Raw genomic sequence first — 27,804 nt, 5'->3', positions numbered from 1 at the left:
AAAGCATCACTCCATAGATTATAACTACCAAGGAGAAAAATGATAGAACTGGCACCTTCACCAAGTGATCCCATGTGGCATCACTAATAATGGAATAAATTGACTTTAAATATTTAACACGAGTCTAATCAGGCCTTTAGACCAGCAATTTTCAACCAATGTGCCACAACTATTTTAAAAATATGCATTATCTGACTATTTATCAAAGGCACTGACCTCTTTCCCCTTACATTGTCAAATAAGAAAATGACAACTAACACGATAGTTGTTTTGTTTGAATGAATCAAAACTGTACCTATTTTTTAAATGGGAGAAATTTTTTATTTGCTTTTCAGACAGAGAGAGAGACAAACATCAATTTGTTGTTCCACTAATTGATTGATTCTTACATGTGCCTTCAGTGGGAATTGAACCAGCAACCTTGGCATATTCTAACCAACTGAGCTACTCAGGCAGGGCCTAAACTTATTTTATTTTTTGTCAGGTCAGCAAAAAATATATTTTTTGGTGTGCTGCAGAATTTTAGTAATTAGTTTATGTGTGCCATGAGATGAAAAAGGTTGAAAATCACTGCTCTAGACTTACATCAAGTTTACAGGAAAAAAGTGGGGAGAGTATAAAACAGGTTAAGTGACATCATTACAAACAATGAGACAAACACAGAGTGTGAGACATACTATAAGAAAAGTAGCCTGGACCTTTCAAAAAGTTAATGTAGTAAAAAGAAAATAAAATGGAAGCTACTATTCTAGATGCTTTTTTAAAGATTTTATGTATTTATTTTTAGACAAAGGGGAAGGAAGGGAGAGAGGGAGAGAAACAACAATGTGTGGTCACCTCTTGTATGCTCCCAACTGGGGGCCTGGCCCACAACCCAGGCATGTGCCCTAGACTGGGAATCAAACTGGCAACCCTTTGATTCACAGGCCAGCACTCAACCACTGAGCCACGCCAGCCAAGGCTATTATAGATTTTTTTAAAAACCTAAAGAGACAAGATGTGGAAACTTTAACTATATCTTTTTTTAAATAGCTATAAAAACAGTTATTGAAACAACAGAAGAAATGTGAATATGAACTGAATATCATATGGTATCTAAATTATGAAAATGGTAATATATTTATATTGAAGAATGTCCTAATTCTTAGCAGGTAGATGCATGCTGAAACTTTAGGGGTAAATATTCTTTAAAATTTTTTAAATTTATTGATCTTTAGAGAGAAAGAAAGAGAAACATCAATTTGTTGTCCCACTTATTTATGCATTCATTACCTGCTACTTCTATGTGCCCTGACCAGGATGAAACATATAGCCTTGTCATATTGGAACAATGTTCTAACCAACCAAGCTACCAGGCTAGGGCTAGGGGTAAAATTTCATGATGCCAAATGGTTCATCCACATATGTTTGAAAACTTTCAAAATAAAACATTAAGGTAAAACAAAAAATAAAGCAGTTTAATCTGCCCTGACTGGTGTGGCTCAGTTGGTTGGACATCATCTCAAAAAGTGAAAGCCGTTAGTTAGATTCCTGGGCAGGGCACACGCCTGGGTTGTGGCCCATCCGTAAGAGGCAGTGGATCAATATTTCTCTCATACATTAATGTTTCTCTCCCCTTGTTTCTCCCTCTCTTCCCATCTCCCTAAAATAAACAAACAAATATTTTTTAAAATATAGGCATACTTTAAAGACAAACAAAGTCTTTAAAGTCTTTAAAGACAAACAAAGTTTGTTTGATTGTTTGTTTGTTTGTTTGTTTATCAATGAGTGGTTGCCTCTCACATGCTCCCCTACTGGGGACCTGGCCCACAACCCAGGTATGTGCCCTGACTGGGAATCGAACCAGCAACCTTTTGGTTCACAGGCCAGGTGTCAATCCACTGAGCCATAGCAATCAAGGCAAAAATCTTTTTTTACAAAGTGTTCAATCTATAATTGAAAGGATTACTAGTGTTTATATTATCACCAAAAATCAGACTGATTCAAAGATGTAGTAATACATACTTCCTGACCATGAAGGAATAAACATTAATTCCTTTAACAAAATTAAGAAAAAGGGCTGTGTAAAGTATAGTATAATAACTACATTGAAATTTCATCCAATTTGTTTGGAATTTGATATGTATAAAAACCAATTCTTGAGATAGCAGTTGACAACCTTTTATTTTTTATCAGGTTTATGTGTTGTTCTGGTCTAATGGTAGTAGCCATCTAGACTGGGCCATGTGTTCTCAAGTTTTACCCTGAATCATTCCAATTCTATAACAATGCCTCACCCTCTGCAAAATTTGGTACTCATCCCTGCTCTGTTTTTGCTTCAACTTGTCTCCATCTTGGTTTACCTGCTCCTATGATCTCCAATCTTCCACTTCACCTCCAGGTTCCTGACTTGTCTTTTCTCTCCAACAGTGTTTAGAATGACTCAGACCTTCTTTCTGAAACTTCCTTTTGAACTGCCTACGAAATCAGAAAGATAGGATCCAAGCTTTCCAGGGTCTACCTGCTTCCTGACTCCAGCTTCAAAAGTGCACATGTGTCTTGATTGTTCATCTCTTCAGGAAGGCGGTAACAGACTTTCCCCCATCTTCCACCCCAGCATAATGGCTCCCACAAGGAAGGGTGGTGAGAAGGGCCATTCTCCAATCAACCAGTTAGTGACCAGAGAATACACCATCACCATTAACAAATGCATCCATGGAGTGGGTTTCAAGAAGCATGCCCTTCGGGCATTCAAAGATATCTGGAAATTTGCCGTGAAGGAGATGGGGAACTCCAGATGTACTCATTGACACCAGGCTCAACAAAGCTGTCTGGGCTGAATGAGTAAGGAATGTCTATTACATATCTGTGTGCAATTGTCCAGGAAATATAACGAGGATGAAAATTTACCAAACAAACTCTATATGTTGGTCATCTATGTACCTGTTACTACTTTTAAAAATCTACAGTTAACAATCTACAAACAGCAGAATTGATGACTACTGAATAAAGTTATAAAACTGCCAAAAAAGGTGACAGTAACAAATTTTTATTGTCCAGGGCTTAGCCCATATTGTCATGTATTTTTTATTGATTTTTAGAGAGAGAGAGAAAGGGCAGAGAGAAAGAGAAATATTAATTTGTTGTTCCAATAATGTATGCATTCATAGGTTGATTCTTGTATGTGTCCTGACCAGAGTTTGAACCCACAAGCTCGGCATATTGGGACAACACTCTAACCAAGTAAGCTATTCAGCCAAGACCATGTTGTCATGTATTTCACTTTAATTTGGGTACTCACAATTATCTTCGAATTTTTAGCCCTATTTCATAGGTGAGAAAGCTGAGGCTCAGAGAAATTTAGCAACTTGTCCAATTTCACCTGACTAGGAAACAACAGGACAAGGGCACAAAACCAAGTCTTCTTTAGTTCTGTTAAAATGTACTGCCTAAAAAGGAGAAATGAAAGATATGTGGCATGGTTTTCCAAACAAGGCTAAACTAAAAACTAATTTAAGGTAAAACTGTATTTTAGATGAAGTTTGCATTTGAGATTCTTCCCCCAATACCAAGCTCCAGGCACTCAAGTAGCTCCTTAGTTGCCCAAGGGCCTATACCTAGAACATATTGTACTTTTGCCATGATTATACCACTTCTAATCACCCTGATTTACATCAGAACTTTCCTAAGTATCCCATGAAACTAATTAACTAAACTATAGATTCTAAAGCATATTAAATTATAAATGAATGGCTATCTGGGTTACTTTGTTACACATTTGAATGTCAACTGGGACCCACTGAGTATAGCCCCTTAATTCAAGTCAAACACTAAAATTAGAAATTTCAGACACTTCGGTGGCAGGCCAGTGGCTCATAATGTCCTTGAAGTTAAGTCTTATAAAAACCTGTCTGGGGTGGCGAGGCAGGCAGTTGTTTGCTTCATAAGGTCTTTTTTTTACTATATAATATATTTTCATGATTCAAAAACTAAAATAACCCTGGCTGGCATAGCTCAGTGGATTGAGCACGGGCTGCGAACCTAAGTGTCGCAGGTTTGATTCCCAGTCAGGGTACATGCCTGGGTTGCAGGCCATGACCCCCAGCAACCGCACATTGATGTCTCTCTCTCTCTCTCTCTCTCTATCTCTCTGTCTCTCTCTCTCTCTCCCTTCCCTCTCTGAAAATAAATAAATAAAATCTTTAAAAAAATACAAAAATGTATTGACTGAGAGGTCTCAGCTACTTCTCCAGTACCTCTTACCAGTAGAATTAACCGAAAATCATTTTTTGTCAATCCAGAATTTCTTCATGCAACACAAGCAAAATATATTTTTTACTTTATACTTAAAGGTAACATAATATATTGTATAAACTTTTCAGTTCTTTGCTTTTTTCACTTTTTAATATATCCTAGAGATCTCACTACATGTCAGTAATCAAGATCTTCCTCATTTTGGAGAATATAGGCAGTAAAATTTCAGATATTCCACACAGCAACATTTTTACTGATATGTCCCCTAGAGCAAGGGACATAAAGGAAAGAATAAACAAATGAGACTTCATCAAAATAAAAAGCTTCTTCATGGCTAAAGAAAACATCAGCAAAATGAAAGGGGAACCAACCATATGGGAAAATATATTTGCCTATAATACCTTAGACAAGGGTTTGAATCTCCAAAATATATAAAGAGCTCACACAACTCCACACCACAGAGACAAACAATCCAATTTAAAAATGGGCAGAGGACCTGAACATACACTTCTCCAAGGAGGACATACAGAAGGCCAAGAGACATATGAAAGGATGCTCAGCATCACTAGCCAACAGAGAGATGCAAATTAAAACCACAATGAGTTACCACTTAACACTGATCAGAATGGCCATCATAAATGAATCAACAAACAAATGCTGGCGGGTTGTGGAGAAATGGGAACCCTAGTACACTATTGTTGGGAATGCAGACTGGTGCTGCCACTGTGGAAAACAGTATGGAGTTTCCTCAAAAAAACAAAAAGTGAAACTGCCTTTTGGCCTGGCAATTTTATGCCCTAAGAACCCTGAAACACCAATTCAAAAGAACCTGTGCACACCAATGTTCATAGCAGCATTATTTATAATAGCCAGATGCTGGAAACAGCCTGCATGCCCACCAGTAAATGAGTGGATCAAAAAAAGTGTGGTACATTTATATAATGGACTACTATGGAGCAGAAAGAAAGAAGGAGCTCCTACCCTTCGCAACAGCATGTATGAAACTGGAGAGCATTATGCTAAGTGAAATAAGCCAGGACATGAAAGACAGATACCATATGATCTCACCTATAAGTGGAACCTAATCAAGAAAACAAGCAAGCCCTGGCTGGTGTGGTTCAGTAGATTGAGTGCTGACATGTGAACCAAAGGGTCGCCAATTCAATTCCCAGTCAGGGCACATGGCTGGGTTTCGGGTTAGGTTCCCAGTAGGGGGCATAAAAGAGACAACTGCACATTCATGTTTCTCTCCTTCTTCCTCCCTGCATTCCTCTCTCTAAAAAATAAATAAATAAAAACCTTTGGCCGGGGGGGAGGGGGGGGGGCGGGGAGGACAAGCAAGCAAGCAAAATACAGAGACATGGTAATAAAGAACAAGCTGACAGTAACCAGAAAGGAAGGGGGAGGGGTAAATGGGGGGGAGAAGAGGAAGGAGCGTCAAGGAATATATATAAAGGACCTATGGACAAAGGCGATGGGGGGATGTGGGGGTGAATAGGGTTGGGAAGAGTAATGGGGGGAAATGGGGACAACTGTAATTGAACAACAAAAACAAAAAGAGAAAAAAGATCTTCCTCATTCTCTTTTACAGCTGCATTATATTGTATTTTGTGAATAGACCATTGCTTATTTAACCAGTCCCCTATTACTAGACACATTGTTTCCAATCTTTGGCTATCATAAGCAGTAATATGCTTACATACACAAATATATCTGTAGCATAGATTCCTAGAAGTAGAAGGTCCCCCAATTATATGAGCAACCTAATCCCAGGAACCTGTGATTATGTTAACTTATATTCAAAAAGAACTCTACAATCTAAGTTAAGGAACTCCTTACTTCCACACTGGGGTTGTTTGGGCAGGATGAATATCGTCACAGGTGTCCTTATAAGAGGGAGGCAGGTCAGACAGAAGAGATGCTACACTACTGCCTTTGAAGATAGATAAAGAGGTCATGAGCCAAGGAATGTACATGGTCTCTAGAAAATAAGAAAGGACAAAGAAACAGATACCTAGAATCTCCAGAAGGAATGCAGCCCTATAGACCCATTTTAGATTTCTGACCTCCAAACTGTAAAATAAATTTCTATTGTATTAAGCCACTAAGTTTATGGTAAATTGTTACAGCAGCCACAGAAAACCAATACACACGGTAAATACAAATGTAAAATTTTGTATTTACCAAATAAATTCTATATATGCCAAATTTCCATCCACAAAGTTTGTTCCTTTTTTCCTTTTTTAAGGTTTTATTTATTAATTTGTAGAGCAAGGGGAAAGGAGGGAGAAAGAGAGAGAGGGAAACATCAATGTGTGGTTGCCTCTCTCATGCCCCTGTACTGGAGACCTGGCCCGCAACCCAGGCATGTGCCCTGATTGGGAATTGAACCGGTGACCATTTGGTTTATAGGCTGGCACTCAATCCATTGAGCCACACCAGCCAGGGCTGTGTTTTTGGGGGGGTTTGTTTTGTTTTGGTTTGGTTTGGTTTGGTTTGGTTTTGTAGCTACTCTTTAGTTAGTTGAGAAAGATGCCTTCTATTCTTAGTTTGCTGAGAGTTTTTATCATGAACTATTCATATTTATTTTCTATATCATATTCTCTCAGTTTTGGTTAAGTTCTGTTCCCATTATGTTTTGAAACAGCCTAAATTAGTCAGAACCATTATTATTTTATATATACAGTAATTGTTTCAATATTCCCACATGTTGATGATCAGCTTCTTTATGCGCCTTTTTTTTTTTAATCTTCACCTGAGGACATTTTTTTTCAGTGCTTTTAGAGAGAGAGGAAGGAGGAGAGAGAGAGAGGGAGAAACACTGATGTGAGAGAAATACCAATTGGCTGCCTCCCAACTGCAGGGAGGGGGATGAAACCCACAGCCTTTTGGTTCACTGATGCCTGCTCCAACCAACTGAGCCACCCTGACCAGGGCTATGCACCATTTCTTCTTACAGTCTACTCTGTCCTTATGGATTTAACAGACTTGTTCCTCCTGTACCTCCTATAACTTTCTATAATAATTATAAGAAAAGAGTAATAAATTCCCACTTTTTGTCTAAAAGTGTACTTAGTCCTCACTTTTAAATAATAGCTGGCAATGGCATTCTGGATTATAATTATTTTCTCTCAGCTCTTTCAAAATATTATTGCTTTGTCTTCAGATGCCTCTTGTCAATGTTAAGTATTTCGCTAACTTATATAGTATTTCTTTGTACATAATCTTTTACAGTTTGGGGGATGGGTGGGGCAGTGGAGAACAATGGAGGAAAATGGTACAACTGTAATTAGGACAATAAAATATTCTATTAAAAAACTTTTACAGTTTGTGAGGTTATCTTGTCCATCTTTGAACATCCTAAAATAATTTATTGACATTTTAAGTCATTTACTGTACTTTATATTATTTAGTCATTCTCCATACTTTAGTTTACTTTCCTTGTATTATTTAGTCATTTTATATAATTGCCTTAACTCTACCATTAGAGAACAAGTTACCTGATAATGGACTAAATGTTGTACATCTTTTCCTATAAAGAGGCATCATGTTCTCTTATGCAATGGGGAATGGCATATTTTTAAAAATCGAAATGCCCTATTTGAGTTTAGCAACAGGCAATCATCTCAAAGAGTGCCTAGATATCAATTTTTGACAATTGGCTAATATTTAAATACAAAAAACAAATGAGTAAGTTATCTCTGCATTGACTGTTCTATTCACAATTTATTATTTGGCTTTCAAACAATAAATGGTTGGCATTTGTACTATAGACTATTTAAACATCAAAAAAAGTATCTGTGTCCCTGATCATTATTGCTCAGTTGATTGGACATCACCCCAAAAAGCAAAATGTTGCTGCTGCAATTCCTGGTCAGGGCACAAGCCTAGGTTGAGACATGTATAAGAGGCAGCCAATGTTTCTCTCTCACATCAATGTTTCTCTCCCTCTCTTTCCTTCTCCCTTCCCCTCTCTCTAAAAATTATTAATTTATTTTTAAAAAAATTTAAAAAAATATTTGTTAAGCTCAGTAAAACTTTCATCTGACAATACAGGAATTTATCAGTGTGTATACAGATCTGACTCTGTGTAAATTTATTGGGAAGGGGAATGGTCCCATTTTTTTCCCCCAACTATACAGTCTAAGCTATTTCCACCATTGAAGTTCAGGCATACCTGAGCAACTCCTAAAGTAGAAGAAAACAACCACCTGAAATCTATTTACTTGAAAGGCTATGGAGCCTCCAGGATGTAAGCTTATTATCTTAGGCAAAAAAGATTAGGTAGCTCTATCTTGAAACAAAGTCCTGGTGCTTACAAGAGATGAGTAATTTTGAATGTATCATAGTTTCTGAGATGGGGAATTATCTCTAGCTCATACCACCATGGATCCAAATCTAGGTTCTAAGAAGAGGGAGGGCTATAAATAAAAATAAAAGTACCTGTTTATTTTTAAACCATTAACAGTCCTGGCTGGTGTGGCTCAGTTGGTTGGAACATTATCCCCTAACTGAAAGATTGCAGGTTTGATTCCTGGTCAGGGAAGGTACCTGGGTTGTGGGTTCCATTCCCAGTCCAGGCACACGTGGGAGGCAACCAATCAATGTTTCTCTCTCACATTGATGTTTCTCTCTGTCCCCCTCTTCTCTCCCTTCCTCTCTCTCTAAAAGCAATGAAAAAAAGTCTTCAAGTGAAGATAAAACTTAAAATAAAAACATTGACAAAGTACACTGCAGACCATTTTAACCCTCTGACAGAGCATATCACAGATAATCGACAATGAACAGCACAGATTTGACATCTCCCCATTACCAGCACATTCATCACCAGCTATATGCAGAAGCAGCAGCAGCAACCCACACAGAAGAGCTGCCTGACAATAGGGGCAACACCCAGCAAAACTAGAACAATGCCTGGAGATGAGGCAAAGGAAATGAAAAAACCTACAGAAAGTAAATCATTGAAGAATGGATTAAAAATGTAATATACCATTAACTACTAAATCTGGCAGCTTACCAGACTTGTTACTGAAAATATCTAAGACAGTTCTTGAACACATTAGAAATGTTTGGAGGGAATTTTACCGGGGGTTGGGGGCAAAAGGGGGAAGAACATTGGTGATGCACACAGCACAAGGATCAGGGCTAATTTAACCATATGGTCAAGCCATGAGAGAGAGTCACAAAGCCTCAAATTGAGGTTGTTGGGGGAATACTATTTAGAAAGATGAATTTGTAACATGTTCCTCAAATCTTCAATGTGGTCAATTTTTGTTAATCAACTGCACTGAAGATAATTACACTCACTGAGCACCTTTTAAAATTAAGTTACTTTTGACTTTATGAAAACATTTGATATTTTAATAACTACAAATTCCTACATTTTCCTCTATACATTTTAACAGCTATAAGTAGAATGCCCACAGAAATCTCTCACAGAATGACAACCAAGATGAAAAAAATGTCATCCAAGGAACTAAAGTATGGGGTAACTCCAAAGTTTGATCTGATTTCAAAACACAATATATCATTTTACTGTAAAATAATACTTGGTACTTATCTTCCTCTGAGGTTTTCAAATCGTGTCAGGGCAACATCTTTTCTTAGCTTTTCTAGATCAGAGAATGACTACAAAAACTTAAATGATTTGCTAGCCTAGATCTCAAATAAAAGCCCAGACCTCTTCTGTCCTACTGTCAATTTTACAGAAGCACACGAACCCTCATTCTGACCTGGAGGTTGTGGGAAGTCAGCAATGTCCAAGCAGCAGGCAGCGTGAGAAGGAAAGGGTTGAGACGAAGACAGAAAGGTGACTCCCAAATACTGAGTTGATTAACAGTCTTATATTATATACACTCTGCAGATCACTTGAACTTCTCTCATGGACTGCACCAAGGCATTTGCAGATAGGGATGAGTGCAGACTCTAAAACCGTAAGCTAGGAATAGGAAAGAGCTCCATGAGGTGACTCCTCATCTCAGCGTAGTTTCCTTACTACAATTCCACAGCCAAAAATAACCCAGTAGTGAAATGTAGCTATGCTAAGTACTTTAGGTATCAGTTAAATTTCCTCTTCTTCTTTATGAATTTGTATTATTTATAAGACACTTGACACATGTTTAAACACTTACATAGCTCCTCAGTTCCAGGAAATATGGCTTGTTCAGCTGAGGGGAAGAAAGCATATAATGAGGGAGTTAACAAGGGCTGATATTTTTTTACAACATTCTTTTAAAACTGAAAAACCTCTTTAAACACCAGGAACAGTTTAAATAGTTCGCTTTCGGCCTGCGGGGCCCATGTGGACATTTCCCTGTGGGTCGCGTTCTATCCGAGTTTCAGCCAGACAGTGGGCATGACAGGCGTCCCAGAAGGACACGCGCGGCCTCCAGGCCTCGTGTCCACCGTCCTCCGGCCTTCGTGCCACGGGGGCTGGTGTGCAGAAAGCTGGGAGCCCGGGAAGTTGGTATCCCGGCCTGGAGCGACCTGGAGGAAGAGGTCTCAAGGCCAAAGGAGTGGAAAACAAACGATGCCCGGGGCGGTGGGTTGCCAGCCCTACCCTGGGGACTAGCGCAACCGCTGGAAATGATCCACTGCCCTTGGTCCACCCTCGCCAGTGGGAGAGTGTGCTCTACACGGGGGAGGGCCCGCGCGGAGGTCCCAGGAGGTGGACCTTTAGACCGAGTTCGCGGACTTCTGCCCTTTGTAGCGGTTGTTTTGCGAGAGGGAGGTCAACGGGAGCTGCGTTCTGTCACTCCCGGGGATCCGGGAATTGTGAAGCCTGGACTGCAGGCCGGGCTGGGAGGAAGGACTTCGAAAGGCAGCCTGAGCGCAGCCTGGACGGTACCCGCTGCTGGGCTGCGAAGGCGGAGGGAAGCACCTGCTCCGCGCACCTTTGCCCGGAGACCGCAGCCCTCCCGCTTCGTGCAGACCTTTCCGGACGTCCCTGGCGAACCCGCCTTGAGGAGGTGCCAGAAGGGCGAAACCGGGGACCTAGCAGGCCTCCAGTGCTCCCCTGCTAGCGAGCGACGATCTGGGTACCCTAGACCCAACCCGGCTTCCCGGGGCAGAGTTCGAAGCTCCCAAGGAGGGAATCTTAATGGAGGAATTCCTCCTGCTTCGCTTCCCGAGTTGACAACGCGGAAGGCCGTCGTTTCCGAAAAGAGGAGCGAGCAGTCGGGCACCGGCAAGCAAGCAACTGATGACAACAATTACCCTCGTACACACAGCCCTGCCCCCGGGGGCGTGCGTCTACACACACACACACACACACACACACACACACACACCCTTGCCTCATCTAGCTGCCCAACCTTAGTTTTCCAGGCATGCGGTTTTCAAAAACTTGCTTGACACAATAACAAAGACATTTATTTAAATGCCAGGACGCAGACTTCACTTTTTAACTGCTGAGAGGAGCTCCTTTCAAAGATTCCCCACCAAGAATAAACTGACAAAAAATATGGGCTTCCCTTATAAATTAAATACCTTACCCTCAAAGCTACGCGTGTTGTGTTAGTCAGGTTTCTAAGGCAATAGCTATCTCTGTCTCTTCCCATTCACCCGGATAATGCCCCAAAAAGGAACCCCTTTACACAAGAGAGAGCTGGGGGGGGGGGGGATGAATTATACCCATTGCTAGTAAAAATCATCTTAAATCAATACAGCACCACTTGAACTTGAGTTTCCATTGTTTCACTGAATCATCAGTGTTTTTAATTAAACAGCTACCCATTCTGTTAAAACATTACATAAAAGGGTTAGGTTTCTACTTTTGTTGAGGCAGCTGGCGTTTGTTGGCCGTTGTGTTTGAGCAACAGACTGTTCAATAGAAGCAAGAAATAGCTCAACGCGCTCTTAATAGACCTGTTTCAACAATGTACCTTGAAAAGGAATACACTGTATTATTGTATTAGTTTGCTACAAACCTATTAAAAGAAAAATAGAATCCATCAAGCCTAACAAAACGCGTTTGCATTATACCTACTTATTTGCTTCAAATACACTTCTTGGCACAAGGTCTAGAATTCAACCAGATCATCAAGAGCTGGACAGGAGAACACATATCAGTTAGGTGATGATACACAGGCTAAAAATAATAATGAAGTAAAGTCTAAGCAGACCTTAATCACTACTTTTTGTTTGTTTATCATAAGAACTAAAGGCAACCCTACCTCAATTGAAAATACATTGCAAATATATATATGTATATATATATGTGTGTGTGTGTATATATATTGCAAATGTGTGGACTGTGACAAAAACAATTTAAAAATATTTCTAACATGGGAATATTAATTCAAAGCCCATATTTGGAATGAATCTGATGCACTTTTAATATCAATTTGTTTCAGAGAAGGATTCAGGGAAGAAGCGATGCATTTTTAAAGCAGAATTAAACAGCACAAAGAGCTGGGTTCTTTAGGGAAATGCGTCAAACACACAAATCGAAAGCAAAGGTTCCAGCCAAGAGGTTGGGGAACAGCGCTATCTGGCAGTAAGAAAGGAAGTGCTTCTTGAATGTGTTTTCTTAAAAATGATTTTAAAACATTTCATTGTATGTTAAATACAAAATGAAACATGAGGCAAAGAAATAGCCAACTTTGCCACTATGAGCCAGAACCTATGGTATGTTTCAAAGAAGGCTGCCACTTGGACCACAAGCCTTAGAAAAACAGAGTGGCAAGTGATGAAGCTAATTTAGTTCTGAGATAGCTTAGCAGCAAAGACACTCAAAGTAACATCTGTCAGAAGGAGACATCTTTTGCTTGCACAAAAATGCAATCCCTTTGGTTTCCAACTTGAGTGACCAACATGTGAACACAATTGTCCAAAAAGAGAGAGAGAAAACTTACATAAATTATAATAGTGCCTCATGCAAAATATCTATATTAACAAATACATAAAGCAAGACTTTGCTCAATAAAGTCAATTTAAATGTCTTTTGCATTTCTGAATTAGTAAATTATCATGTGAAGGTTTAGAAAGATGTCACTAGGAAATTTTAGATGATAGTTTGCCATATTGGTGTTAAACTTTTGTAGAAAATATTATAAGTCAGATAGTTGTACCTCCCAACATGACTGATCTCTTCAGTTTAAATATTTTCTTTTTTCTCAAGAAGGGTATGTGTATGTATGTACTAGGAGGTATTTGGGATGTGTTTGATTTATACCTTAAGACTTACCTGATAATGTCTCCTCTCTAGTCAAAATCAATTTTTGAATTAATTCCCTGGGATTTAAAAATAGAAATGAAATCTTAAAGCCCAACTGCATATCATGAAATTAGTTTCTCATAAGATTGACAAAAGAGTTGACATTTGTAAGGTGAGGTGTTTTTCTTTTTAACGTATCAGATAATCTACCAAAAATGAAAGGAAGTTCAAATAAGTTGGTTTGACTGTGACATAAAATGTTATTACTAAGGCTTTATTTTTAAAAACTTTGATTTTTTTTACTTAAATCTTTAAGGAATATGTGCTTGTCAGAAGTTAAACTAACAAGGGAGAAACAGTCAATGCATTTTAATTCAAAAAGAGATTGTTTAAATAAATATTGAAAGTCACCAAAAAGATCATTTGAAAACCTAGCAGAGAAAGAAATGTATTTTAGATGAAGATTGTAATCTGATTCCTTGTTTTGTTCATCTTGAAAACCCCTGAGTCTTCCCTTTGCAAAGAATTGTCAATGATATATTAAGGCTAAATATTTTTATTTATTTAAATTTTTAAAAATCCAAGTGATATGTACTAGAATTTACCTCCCCCTGAAGAACAGAAAGAAGCTGACATATGGATTACTTTCTATATGCCTCCAAAATTCTTCCTAGACATAGATTTCTAGTCTGTTAATTCATTGTCATTAATATCTAGAAAAGTGGTAACTGATTGAATCATTTTAAAAATCTTTACTGCCATTAGTCCTAAACAGCATCTAATTTGAAAGATTCCATAGAGTACAATTTTCTTTTCAGTTTCTTGGTGTGCCTTAAGTAGGTAAGTTAATCATTTTGGATTTCCTTTTGGCTTCTTTAGCCTTTTAGCTCAGACATATGGGAAGAGGGGTTAATATTTTAAAACACTCTGCAACATATGATTATTTCAATGCCATTTTCTGGTGTTTGTCTGAAAAACACGGGTGGTCAAGTCACTGCCCACAGCACCAGACATTCAGCTGGATCCACCCCTGGGCACAGTCATCAGATGGAAAAGATTCCACTTCCAAACTTGATTAAAAACAGCCTAACAGTTTCTGCCCCGTAAAAGAACTGTGTGGCTTTAGAAGCAGAGTAAACTGCCTCTGAGAGGGGTGGCTAAGGTCTATATCCCTTTTATGTGGGAGTCAAGAGAAGCTCACAAAAAGCAGTAGATAGTGGACTTCAGAAGAACAAGTTGTGCACAAAAAACACAACTAATATCACTTTACACAATTTAAGTGCTGAGAAGGAGTGACTCTAACCTGTCATTTTTAACCTTAATTTGAAAGGATAAAGGAAACATACACAGAGCAAAGAGCTACTGAGATGCTTGGGAAATGTTAACTTGTTTCTGAGTTCCTTTTTTCCCCCTTCCTTTTGGCAAATACTTCAAAATATTCTTCTCCCCTTGAAGTTGTATTTTGGAAGGTACAATTAAGAGGAAAATACTAAGATGGAAAATAACCACAAATGAGGAGCATGTAGGTTGGTGAATAAAGTAGATGCCTGTCAGCATCTTCTTAAAGAAGTGTTGTTGTTATTGTTGTTTTGCTTGTGGAATTTATACGGTAAAAACTAAAGATATCCATCCATACAGGAATTCAAACATGAAGAGAAGTGGGAGATTTCCTGATGTGTTTCAATAATAAAATGAAAATTGTGTCTGTATGTGCCTATATGTTCCCTTTCAATTTGAAATTTTATTCCAGAAAGTGGTGTAATTTTTTGTGGGCACAGGAGAGGAAAATATGATACATTTGGGGATCTTTCAAAAGAGCTGTGTTTAGTTTTAATTTTCCTGCATTTTAAAATAAACACTTTGACCAAAGCATGTTTGATCTTTGCAAGAAGGAAATATACATTGTGAAGGAATGTGCAGCGGTTGGGTATGAAAATGGGGTTGTGACTCACAGCTGCAGGCAGGAAAAAAAAAAAGGCGTCGTGGTGTCAACCAGAGGTGTTCAGTCTAATAATTCAAGCTGTAAACTGTATCCCCTAAAATTACCTACATAATAAATCATTGTATGAAGAAAAAGAAGTTTAAGCTGAAAAGTGTAAGTGAAACAGAATCCTCAGGGGACTCCAATACTGGGACCTATTGGCAATGTTGTGAAATATGGGCTTATTTTGCCTAAAACCTTAAGGATCAGAATAAATATGGAAATTATTCTGGTACAGCTGATTTTTTTTTTTTTTTTGGCTTTGTGATTCAATACACATCTACATAATCTGTTGTAGAAACAGGCTTGCTTTTCTTCCCCCTCCTGATCACACAGTCAAAAACTGCTTTATGGGATTTACAGTTAATTTATCCAGCTACAAGAGAAAACTTCATTCAAGAATGGCTTTATTTTAAGAAAAAATAGCATCACTAAGTTATCAAATGCATGGCAAGAACGGAGGCAAAAATTTTTCTAAAAATTCTCTTGGGTTTCTGTCTCAGATATCACTCTTGCTTATAGATACCAAAGAAAACACTACATTTATGTAAACTAGTGAATTTGCTTGCCTAAGAATTCACTGCTAGATTGAAACACTTAGACCCTGCAGTTAGCAAAGCCATTGGCAATTCATGGAGACTTGAGAAACGGCAATATTTAGGGATGCAACACACCCTGTTTGGAATAGAAAGGAGTTCAGTGCCTGGGGAAAAGATGCAGTTGTCAAGAGGCAGTTTAAAGGCCAAGGGCACACGAAGTCTTTGAAACAATAAGGGTGAGGAAGTCAAGCAGCAGACACCCCAAAGCCACATTGAAACAATTTACTTTATAAGATCCTCTACATTTCCAGAATTAGTGAGCAAAAGAAACGTCAAGCTGGGGACGTGGGCTGTGGGCTCTCGCGCTTCTACCGGCACTGAGAGAGGGAGAAAGTCAAGTTGACACGGGTCTCTTTCGGATGCGCATTTGAAATGAAAATATAAGGAGGAGGGCGGGGAAAGGAGGAGAGGAAACCAAGCTCCAAAGGACAGACTCCAGAGAAGTCTGCAATACAGATTAACTAGAAAAAGAAAGTCTATAGCAATTAAAACTCGTACCCTGGCTCATTAGTATTCATGACCAAATGTCCAGCTTTTCTGTTTATCTTTTCTGCAGCACTAATATCGGAACAGCGTGGGACAGCGAGGACTCCAAACCAGGCCCCTGCGTGCGCCCGACCTTTCGCGCCCTCCCTACAGGTCAGAGCATCTTCAGAACCGTCAGGCCAACGCCGGGCCCTAGCTCATTAAAGCCACCATTCATCTGCCTCAGGAGAGAGGGAGGGGGCACAGGCCGGGAGAGGAGTGGAGGGGGCAGCGGGCAAACAGACCTAACCCGACTCCTAGAGTTTCTAGAAACCACACCCCGCCACACCAACCACTGTGGTCCCAGTGGGTCGTGAGAAAGAAGAGAAAAAGAAGGAGCCGCGCGCGTCTGCAGCAAGAGGCTCAGTGCGGCTCCTAGCCAGGCCTTCACTAGCTCTGCCGAATTCCAGACCAGATATTTTTTTTGCGGAGAGGCATCGTAAGAGTCTCCTCCGGGTTTCCGGCCAGCCGCCCCACCCCTTGCTCACCCCGAGCTCGGCGAGTTCAGGGACCTCTGCAGGCCTCCGCCGATTTCTAAGGAGCACCCAGGCGCGGAGCATTAACCACAATGATTATCTTTGACATTATTAATATTACTATTATTTCCATCCCCAACCTACTCTAGCTGAACTTAGTTTTGCTCTCCAGGAGCACCGCTTTGGCCTCAGGGACAGAAAAAAACCTGGCTGCAGGAGGTTAGGAAAGTAAGAGGCTGAAGAAGGGGTTGGGGAAGTGAGGCGTGGGTGGAAGGTAGTCAGCTCCTTCTTCGCTCTCTCCTGGTTTAACTGAGAGGTGAGGGGTAACCTCCCACAAACACACACACACACACACAGGGTCAGGATGCAGGAGGGCAGGGCAGGCCGGACGGTCCGGCTCATCACATTCCCGGGGTAAGTGGGCCTGAGGGCCCCCAAATCTTCTAGCTCCATCCAGTTGGTCTCACTGGTGGTTTGAGGTGTGAACCTCAGGAGTGTAGCGTAGGCTGTGGACTCTCAAAAGTCAAGTTGGTAGAGAACATAGGGCACTTAGCTCCCTTGGAGGGGTGTGGGGTACTATGAAAGAGGGGAGGGGTGAGAGGAGCATCTTTTGATGGATCCTCTCCGCCACCGCCCCCAACCTTTGCGACTCAGGTCCATCCCTTCTACGCCAGCCCATGGCTGGGGCATACCGAAGGAGGTTAGCAAGTAAGCATGTGTGAGTGTGTGTGTGTGTGTGTGTGTGTGTGTGTGTTGGGAAATGGAGAGAGACTGAAAGAGACTCTCACGTGTGTCTGTCTGCTTGTGTGCACTCACGAAAGTCAAGGGGTGCCCCTAGCTCCGATCTAGTAGCTGTGCTGAACCTCATCCGAATGGCTGAGCAAGCCGGATGCCAGATGCTGATACAGCCGCAGGGCCGCGGACCAATCGAGGTGCCATATCTTCAAAAGCTCATCTGCCGTAGGAAATAGAAGAGGAGCGTGGGAGGGTAACAAGGTGGTTCCAGCAAGAACAGTTCCCGCACCAGGCCATGTGGGGGCGAATCTGCAGTGGCAAGACCCTGGCCTGGGTACCCCGCCCGAGATCTGGGCCGTGGCAGCTCAGGGGCGGGACGGGGCGTGGACAGTGCGGCCCAGTAACCCCACAGACTTGACCATGAACTCGAACCCTCGGGTTGCCTTGCTTATGGTTTAGGGAAGTTGTCATTCGTAACACCTTGTTCAAATTGCTACGACTGCCTCTTCCTTCTCAAGCGCCCAGCAGGACTGGCCTGAGGGTTTATGCTGGATCAAGCGATCCCGTCGGGAAGTATCTAGAGTCTTCCCTAAAGTAAAAAAAATCAGTAATAATTTGTTGGGGGCTGAGGAGGGGGACATCGAGGAGGAGGACATTTCTCCAGTCCTTCTGTGATCTGCCAGCTAAAAATAGAAAATATTTATTTCGGACTGCTGGGGGTAGCATTGGTCCGAGGAGCTCCAAGCTTCTGTAGAACCAGAGCAATTTTATCAGACTATAACGGATCGATTCACCAGTATTTATTAAATGCCTTCTTTGAATCCCAAGGGTCGCTTTTTGGAGCACGCGTTCACTTAAGTAAAAGCGCACCCAAAGGTTCAACCTAGTCTTGGTGGAGTGTTATTTTGAGGCCTTTATTTCTTAGCTCTTGCATGCAGGCCTAGCCCGCTCTTGGGGTTATTTCGGCGGAGTAATGTGGGGGGAGGGTAGAACCCTAGTCCCTAGTGAGTACTTAGCTGGTCCCTGCTTGTCCCGGTGTGCTACTGGTACACTCATTAGGGACCTACCAGCATACATCTCCCCCCAGTCCTGAGGATCCCAGCTGGCGACAGGTCGCCTGGAAAGCCCAGTCCTTGGTAGGTACCCCCATGATACGGGGAGAACAATGGAGGAGCACAGGGAAACCTGAACATCCAGTCCAGTCTACAATCTGCCCTTCATCTCTGAGTCTTGTGCGGAAAACACACCACTTGAGAGTGAAAACATCCTTCTGAAAAAGAGACAAAGGCGCCTGGGGGTAGGGAATAGGAGGAAGAGAAAAGATACCAGCAGAAAGGAAAAGGGACAGCACAGCCTGGGACGCGCTGTGCTGGGCCTGGGACCTGTTTCCTTTACCCTCCCCCGGGGGGACCTCGACCCTAGAAGCCTTCCCTTGCTCAGGCCGAAACAGAACCCATCGGCCTCTGCTCCAGGAGTGACCGCCTCTCCCCAACCCCGAGATTTCAGGGGACATAGTGAACTGGAAGAAGCTGATATCAATGCCAGTTATCACTGTAGTCATTAATAATGCAGTGAGGATCACGATAATTAATAATAATGATGATGATGGGCTTCCCGAGGGGATTCAGCTGCCTCCGGATAAAGCGACTCTCGCATTGAGGGCCGTTATTCAGTGGTGGATGGAGCGGAGTATGAAGGGAGGGAGCTTGGGCGCTCTGAAGTTCAAGTTGATGGCGGTGATAAGCAGAAACCATTCTTCCGCCGCCAACAGTCGGGTCTCCTCGAGAGCAGTGAACCACAGCGCAGCTTTGCTTCCCTGAGGGGGGCAAGGATGGGCTTCAGTTCTGTGGCTCTGAAGTCAAGGCAAGGGCAGGTTAGAATTCAAGTCCGTTTAGGGAGGAGGTTGGGGCTGGGTGACACCTGCCCTCCCACCCCGAGGCCCAGGCTCCTCGTTGCGGTGCAGCACCTTGGACTGCCAGTACCCGCGTAGTTCTTCATTCAGCAGTTCTGACGTCTTTGATTCTCTTACAATTTGGCCATCTCCCCCTTACCCCCAATACTTGTCTTTGGGATTCGAAGGACCAAAGAGAAAGACAGAGGTTGGGTCACGCCGTCGGCCCGTGACTAGTGTGGACAAAGCGGTGGGGATGCAGGATCTGGAGAACTGCGAGTCATTTTGCGGGAAAGCTGCGCCAATCTGCTCCTCACATCCTAGGGTGGACTAGAAGACTGCTCCCAGGCTGTGATCTTCCGCCTCAAGCCATCCTCTTTCCCATTTTTCCATCCTGCTAACTAGAATAGCACCCGGAGGTCTAAAGGTTCCTCCGGTAGCTGAGTTCAGATCTGGAAAGTGATCCAGCCAAGGTTGTGAGATCCCTCTCCTCTTCTTGCTGTGTTTTCTCCCCCCCAAATGAGAAGGAAAGCCCTAAGGCCTTGAGTTAATACTAAAATCCCCCCCATCCCCATTTCATCGTTCTTAGTTTGGGGACGTGTCTCAAAGCCAGTAACTTACACAAACACTCGCAGAGTTTAAAACATTTAGAGTAGACCATATCATTCTTGCACAAATTAATTCAATTTTTTTTCTGATTATTTTATCTTCTCCCCAAGGGTGGGGAATGTCAGAAAACTCTAAAGGATTTTTCTCACAGCTTATAATGTGTTCAATGAAATCTACCAAGGATCAGTAACATATGCCAATTATTTTAATAATTTAATATTACTAGGGGTTATAAATTTGATTTTAATAGGGGGTTGATTGTTTTAGGAGTTGACTCTTAGGCAGTTCACAAGGCCACTGGGGAAGGCTAGCTGGTGTCTTTCACCTTCTGGGGGCACACACACACACAGCCCCCAGGGTGGAGTCCTTCCTTCCCCCATTGAATTGGTGTCATGGCCTCCAAGAGGTCAGGGTTGCCTTTCTCTCAAGCGGCCCTCAGACCTAGCCTGCATAGCCCCGTGGTTCAGTCAAGGGCCAGAAGGGAAGACATGCAGCGGTCAGCAGCCACTTCAGCAGTCAACTGTGCTTTTGGTCTCCAGCAGAGCCCCGTGCGCCTGGGCAATCCTATGTAGGTGTCCCTGTCTGGGCCCAAATCTTCAACACTGGGTAGGGGTATGTGACTTGGGGACTGCCAGGGACTCTGGCGGTAGATACTAAGGAAGGTGGAGGTGTCTTGATGGCTCAGGGATTTATAAAGAATTTTTCCCATTCCTGCCCTTCAATTATTAAGTGCCTTCTTCCTTGGAGCAACTTTTTTGAAAATTCTGATAGAAGTCTTGCAGAGTAGGGGATTGAGGCCGCACACAGAGAAAGCTGGTGGTCAGAGTTCTGCCTCACTTCCACCTAGTTATTTTAGTCTTTATTGTTTCACTGAATTCTTGAAGAGATCCTTTCTTTTGGAACCAACATTTTGTTGCTTTCCTAAATTAAAATGTAGTCAATTTATCATCTTCTTCTCTAAAACATTCTGCTTATTGGTGTGCACTGCCTGTGTAGATATGCTGGATTTCTTTAACAAGCTGTTCAGAATTTCAAGAAAAAAAATTTGGGGTAGAAATGGTCCCTTAAACTGTAATCATTGGGCCAAGTTAAAAAACAAAGTACTCAGCTCAGTTTTAAATGTGCAATTAAACATAACTCTACCTTAGCTTTCCAGAAGGACAGGAAAGGGGGCAGGGATAAGGGAAAACAAAGAATAAGGAAATATTTAGTGCTCTTAAATCCAGTCTAAGTAGCTGAAAGAATGGCATTCCCTCAGATAATGGAGCCATTAGAAACTCTGAAAGTTCCTGCCACCGATCCTCACAGAGGCTTTCCAAAAATTTAATTCACTCTCAGCTGTAAAACAAAGGGCATAGAAAAGAATTTTGAGACTTTCTGCCAAAGGGGCAGTTTGGCCGTTTCTACATATACATATACCTTCCTTCCCAGAATGTGAGGTGGTACAGCTGATCCATGCCCATTGTGGACCCTCCTCAGCTGCTTCATTCCCATTTCTTCAATAACTTTGCTAGAAAAAAATGGTATGTTCATGCAGTTTCAACACATTTTATTATATTTCTGTATGCATTACTTTCAAAACATATCACAAGAAATGATCAAGCCACTTAAAACCTTCAAATAAAAAATCTGAAACAGTTTATGCCCACAATTGTACATATTTATAGTTAAGAAACATTCTTTATAAATATTGTTTCCTCTGTAGCAAGTTAATACCATAATTTAATTACAAATGGATAAATATGGTAATGGGTATTTACAAAAGGAAGGGTGTTGTTAAGGAAAAAGCTAACAGTACAACCTTTATTTCCCCCCCACAATCTTTCATACAGAAACTAACAAATTGAACTTGCAAAAGCACTAAAACATCACATGTAAACCCAGCTAACAGAAAAATACATTCACAAGCATTGGTGGTGTATATGTGTGTGCTGTGGATCAGTATGTTGAAGAAACAGAAGGGAGACTTTGGCACGGCTCATTTTTTCTCCAGTCTATAGTTGTATGAAGTTTACAATCAAGTTGCCTCATTAAAAAAAAACCCCACAATATTCATTACCACAATACAAAATAAACCATTTTCTTCCACATTACTTAAAAAGAAACCGAGTAGACTAAAAAGAGAAAAGAAAAACCCATCATCACTTTGGGAAAAGGGAAGGCAGGGAGGAACGCAATCCAGAGGGTTACAAATGGACAAACTTCTATACACCAAAAAGCCATTAAAACCACCTCGGAGAAGGAAGGAGTCTGCTATGTACACAGTTTGCCAGAAAACTGGGAACGGGGTGAGAAGGAAAGAGGGCACGAGGGAAGGAAAAGTGGGTTTGGTTCAATATTTTCATGGCGCTTTTTTATTTTAAGCTTCAGAGACTGCATTAGGGATATTTTTGCTTTTCATGCCTAGATTATTTTTTTAAAAAAACTTTTAAAAATTCTTCTGCTGGTAAAATCATTTTAATCATCATAAAAATCAGATTCATAATTTAACAACACAATCACAGGGTGCCCTCGGGGTGACGGAGAACTGCTACGCTAGGGTAAGGACTGGGAGGAGAGAGGCCCCAGCCCCTCAAACGTACCATTCATTGAAGTTGGAGGAGAGGCCACTGTGGCCCCCGGCAGTTCCACTGCCCCCACCAGAGCTGCCGCCGCCCCCACCTCCCGCCCCGCTGCCCCCGCCGCTGCCTCCGCCAGAGCTGCTGCCTGCACCGCCGCTGCCTGAGCCTCCACCCCGATGCACCGCGGACACCGCCACCGCCGCCGCCGCCGCCGCCGCTGCCGCCGCCGCCGCCGCCGGTGAGAGGTTGGAGTTGCTTTGGGGCTCAGCGCTGGGGGACACCAACCCCGGGGGTGTGGAGGACTCATAGCCAGAGCTGGCAGCTGGGGAGGATTCAGAGCCCTGCGGAGAGGACTCATGGACCTGCAAAACAAAAGTCGGGAGGGGAGACCAAAGGGGACTGGGTGTGAGTGCAGCTGCTGTGGGGCCAGGCCCCCGGAGGAGCACCCACAGAAATATCCCCTGCCGCCCTGGCCCCGGGGAACCCATGCCTTCCCAGGCCGGCTGAGGTTATTCAGGCTGGTTGTGAGCCAGTGCCACAGCCGGCCGCTTTGTCCCTTTCCTGGCCTCCCGGGTGGTACCTTCATGTGTTTCCGAAGAGAGCTGGGGTGCGTGTATGACTTGTCGCACATCTTGCACAGATACGGCTTATCAGAGGTGTGGACGTGCATGTGCTTCTTCCTATCGCTGCTGTTAGCAAAGCGCCGGTCGCAGCCCTCAAACTCACACTGGAACGGCTTCTCCCCTGTGGAAGGCAAACACGGGCACTTGCTATGGACACCCAGACCTCCTGGGGAACTCCCACCCATCCTGGAGGGGGCAAGGCCTCTTCCTGGAGGAAAAAAGATCAAGAAGGGTCTGGTCCCTTAAACAGATGGGCCCCCTCTAAGCAAAGCTAAGGTGAAATGAGCTGTCCCCACCTAATGGTTCTGCTTTTCAATTTTATATTTTACTTTTCTTCCAGACTGACTCATTTCCTCAAATTTTTAACTATCGGGTAGCACCTGGCCCAGCCTGCCTTTCAATAGAGCTTCTTGGATTTGTAACTTCCAACGACTTAGTCTCGCCATGGAGAAGCTGTTATTTATGACAAAATATTTGGGGCATTATGAAAATCACACAGACTGCTGGGCTGCTGTCAGTTTCTCTCTGGGGCCAGTGGGCAATTAGATTTGGAGTTGCTGTATGCTGTTTGGGGACACGCTGTGGATAGTGACTGAGCCAGTATTTTTCGTCCAAAATCCTGCAAATTAACTTAACCATAATTGTAATCTCACTTCCAGTTATTTTTTAATAAGTTGGGGAGAAAAGATAAATATTAAAGATAAAGGCAGCTCTAGGGATCGAAGAGGCACAGGCTAGGCAGTGGGGGCGGGGACGTTAGCAAAGGCTTTCAAAACCTTCCCGTTAATTTTCTGGCGGCCCATGCATCCTGTTGCCAGAATTCCAAATGCTTGGAGTCATTTAGAGGTGTGAGAACGAACATTGTTCCACTTGGAAAGGAGACCATTTAACGTTAAATTTCATTAGCACCTAAATTGTTTTTTAAAGACATCCGCTCAGACACAGGAATCGAAAGCAAGCATTTCATGCAAATAAATTTCTCAAAATTTAAACCTTGTTAAAAGCTTGTCTCGCACCTCGCCTAGCTCCCTTCCTGGAAGAGAACAATAGGCCGCTGGCGCATCCCCACTTCGGAGTAAATATTGACGGTAGAAGTTGCTAAAACATTTGGCTTTCTTTTAGGAAATCGTCTGGCACGATTTTGGCTGGGACCTGTGGTCATGGATGAGTAATCTATGAAGCGAGAGGTGCGTTCTTTTGAGGCTCTCTCTTGTCACGAGATTGTTCCCTGGAACTTCGCTGGCAGGGTCGTCGGTCCACGTTAGGAATAGGAAACCCTCTGGTGCCATCAGGTAATTTCCCAAACCACTGCGATCCCACCCACCCTGAGATGGGTTTTAAAAATGAGACATATTTTACCCTTTCCGCTCACTTAATGGGAAACAGTTCTGAAAGGACGTTTGGACCCCTAGTAAATAAAGTAAGTGGCAAAACACAAGCCAATCGAACAGACACACCCAAAGCAGAAAAGCACATTCAGACAAGCTGGCAAATCCTCTCAAGGCTCCATTCCCAAGTACGCAGTTGGAGAGCAGTTTTACTTTGTGCGCTCTATTTAGAATGGAAATTATTAACCGGGCCGAGCAATTACGAACCGAGTGAACCAACTGCATCACCCAAAGTGTACACTGGTTATAAAAAAACTCAATTTCCACGTATGGAAAAAAAACCAGCTCAATAAGAGTCTTTCATTTTCCAACGAAAACAAGTCGTTGGCTCCCTGGCACACACAAAAACATCTCCCAATACAGGGTTAAGAGCTGGCAGTCAACGAGTTTCTCTCAGTAAAACCAACCAAAGCTTCTTCCCTCCGCCCCTATCCCCTGGTTCTGGCCCTCGGTTACCTGTGTGGGTCCTTTTGTGGATCTTGAGGTTCTCGGAGCGCGCGAAGACTTTGCCGCAGCCCGGGAAGGGACAGGGAAAGGGTTTCTCGCCCGTGTGCACACGGATGTGATTGACCAGTTTGTATTTCGCCTTGAAGGGCTTGCCCTCGCGCGGACACTCCTCCCAGAAGCAGACGTGGTTGCTCTGCTCCGGGCCGCCGACATGCTCCACTGAGACGTGGGTCACCAGCTCGTGCATGGTGCTGAAAGTTTTGTTGCAGCTCTTCTTGGGGTTGCTCAGCTGCTCGGGGTCGATCCACTTGCAGATGAGCTCCTGCTTGATGCACTGCTGCCGCATGTAGCGGAAAAAGGCACCAGGGTGATGGTGGTGGTGGTGGTGGTGGGCCGCGGCCGCTGCCATGTTCATACCCATGTTCATATTCATGGGGCCGTACTGGTTGTGGAGCTGAGCCGCCGAGTACGGGTCGGTCCTCGGGCTGGCCACCTGACGGTACTGCTCCGATCGCCCGAACACTTCGCCTGGCAGCCCGAGGCGCATCTGCCCGTTGAGCACATTCTGTGAGCCGTGCGGCCCGTGCTGCTCAGGGAGGCCGGGGAAGAGGAGGTGGCCCTGCGCGTCCGAGTGCGCGTGGTGCAAGCCGCCAGCTCCTGGCCCGAATAGCCCGTGCTGCCCGCCTCCGGGCGCCGAGTCTCCGAAGCCGCGGCTACGAAACAGAAAGTCCCGGGTGGAGTTGAAGGGCGGCCCGGAGTAGGAGCCGACGTGCGCGGCGTGGGGCCCGAGTGCCGCGGCGGCGGCGGCGGCCGCAGCGGAACCAGGGTAGGCGCCGGGGCCCTGAGACGTGAACGCTGAGCTCTGGCCCGGGGACAGCTCGTGGGCGCCCGGGTTGAGCTTGAAGGCGCCCATGTGAGCAGCCGCGGAGTCCACGAAACCGTTCTGCGCCGCCGCCAGGCTCAGTTCACGATCCTGCATTTCTGCCGCCGCCGCCGCCGCGGCTGCAGCTGAGTGATGATGGTGGCGCGCGAAGCTGCCCACCCCGATGGCCGGGAACTGCGGCCCCGCGTCCAGCAGCATGGCCAGCGCGCCCGCCCGCCCCGGCGAGCCCCTTGCTTTCTAAGGCTCCCACACCCGCTCCGTGCACAGTGAGTCTAGGAGCCGCCCGACTCCAAGAGCAGGCAGCGGGGGTGGTAGCTCGAGCCCCGAGACCAGCGCTTTAGCTCCCACCGCCTCTGCCGCCTGGATCTGCTTCGGGCGTCCGGGAGTCGAAGGAAGGCGCCGAGAGGAAGAGGAGGAGGCGCGGGAGGAGGAGGAGGTGGAGGAGGAGAAGAGTCCAAAGCCAGGCGGAGAACCAAAGTGTATTAAAGGAGCTGCGGCGGGGGCGGGCAGGGCAGGGCAGGGGAGGGGGGCGGGAGGAGGGAACAGCAGGGAGGTGTGGGGAGCGAGCAGCGAGGGGAGTCGGAGGGGGGCGAGAGTAGCGCCGCCGCCCCCACCCCTGCGCGCACTCGCGCGCGCGCGCACACACTCACTCTCTAGCGCGCGCCCTGCGGACCACCAGCCAGGCAACGCCAAGAGGCACCCGCAAAATGAAATCACTGTAGTGGTGGGGCCACGGTGTCCGAGAGCGGCGGTGGTACGTGGGCCAGGCCGGCTGGCGAGGAGCGGACAGAGGCGAGTTCCACGCTTGGCGCTGAGGCGCTCCCGCAGCTCCACCTGACCGCCGCCAGGGTGCTGGGGCAGCGGGTGGAGGCCAGGCGCCTTCTCCGCGGCGCGCTCCTTCGGCCGCTTCCTCCTGCGCGCGACCTGTATTGTTCGGCGCTGCGGCCGCAGTGTTTAGCTCTCCAGGTCCTCCGCGCTTGGCATTGGCTGCGCCTGGCGTAGTAAACTTATGGCAGCACGAATTCCCCCAGACGGAGGAAGCTGCTGCGCGGCTCCCTCTTTCTTTAAGTTCGGGAGGAGGGAAGGGAGAGGAGAGGTTATGGGTGGGAAAAGGCGAGCGGAGGAAAGGGGAGGGGGTGGGCTGTAAAACAATAACAACAATTTAAAAAAAAGTGATTTCTAGGTCGCCCACTCCCTCCAGCTCGCGGCCCGGGGCGCTGGGCCCGAAACGGACGGCCGCAACCTCTAGGACTGGTTAGAAGCCGCGGCCCCTGCAAAATGCAAAGAGGCCAAAGCATTTGGCCCCTTTTAGCTGAAATGGGGTCCGTTCGCCCCCGTCTCCGCCTGTTTATTTCAGTGGGCTCCACTGACGCCGAAGTCTTTTTTATTTTTTTATTTCTTGTCTCCTCCTTTTCCCCTCCCCTCCTCCCTAGCCCCCACATCTCCCTCCCCGGCCTCCCTCTCCCCAGCGCCCGGTCACACCGCCCCTTTAACCGCGACTCTCGCCCCGCCCGCCCCACCGTCGCCACCATTGGCTGTGGCGGCCCCGTCAGTCCCGCGCCCCCGCCCAGCGGCAGGTCCACCCTCCACCCTCGCGTCTTCGAAGCTCGCGGCGTCTCCCGCCGCGGAGGATCGCGGCAGCGCGGGGGCCTGCGAGTCTCCCCGCTCTTACCCAGCGCTCTCCACGCTGCAGCTC

General features: G+C 44.5%; 1 protein-coding gene across 2 annotated transcripts; it reads right to left on the bottom strand.

Annotated features, from left to right (window-relative positions):
• Window positions 1-21,730: 21,730 nt before the first annotated feature.
• ZIC2 (Zic family member 2) lies at window positions 21,731-26,610 on the bottom strand. Of its 2 annotated transcripts, none has more exons than XM_028526476.2 (3): window positions 25,235-26,610; window positions 23,348-23,511; window positions 21,731-23,129 (listed from the first exon to the last, which is right to left on the bottom strand). In XM_028526476.2, exons 1-3 carry the CDS (start codon window positions 26,304-26,306, stop codon window positions 22,779-22,781), a joined length of 1,587 nt encoding a protein of 528 aa, XP_028382277.1. In that variant the 5' UTR covers window positions 26,307-26,610; the 3' UTR covers window positions 21,731-22,778. The 2 variants fall into 2 exon arrangements, with proteins under 2 accessions (XP_028382277.1, XP_035867309.1); XM_036011416.1 differs by having other exon boundaries at window positions 23,039-23,166.
• Between the last annotated feature and the right edge of the window lie 1,194 nt (window positions 26,611-27,804).

The sequence above is a fragment of the Phyllostomus discolor genome, chromosome 11 (assembly GCF_004126475.2).
Source record: "Phyllostomus discolor isolate MPI-MPIP mPhyDis1 chromosome 11, mPhyDis1.pri.v3, whole genome shotgun sequence".
In the NCBI taxonomy this organism is placed as follows: Eukaryota; Metazoa; Chordata; class Mammalia; order Chiroptera; family Phyllostomidae; genus Phyllostomus; species Phyllostomus discolor.
This window is presented reverse-complemented; position numbering and strand designations above follow the sequence as displayed.

Excerpts from the sequence above, each read along its gene's own strand:
- ZIC2 (XM_028526476.2), bottom strand. The coding sequence starts at position 26,306 with ATGCTGCTGGACGCGGGGCCGCAGTTCCCGGCCATCGGGGTGGGCAGC. Across the intron at positions 23,512-25,234 it reads CCACAAAAGGACCCACACAG|GGGAGAAGCCGTTCCAGTGT; the intron begins GTAACCGAGGGC and ends TGCCTTCCACAG. Across the intron at positions 23,130-23,347 it reads CTCTTCGGAAACACATGAAG|GTCCATGAGTCCTCTCCGCA; the intron begins GTACCACCCGGG and ends TTTGTTTTGCAG.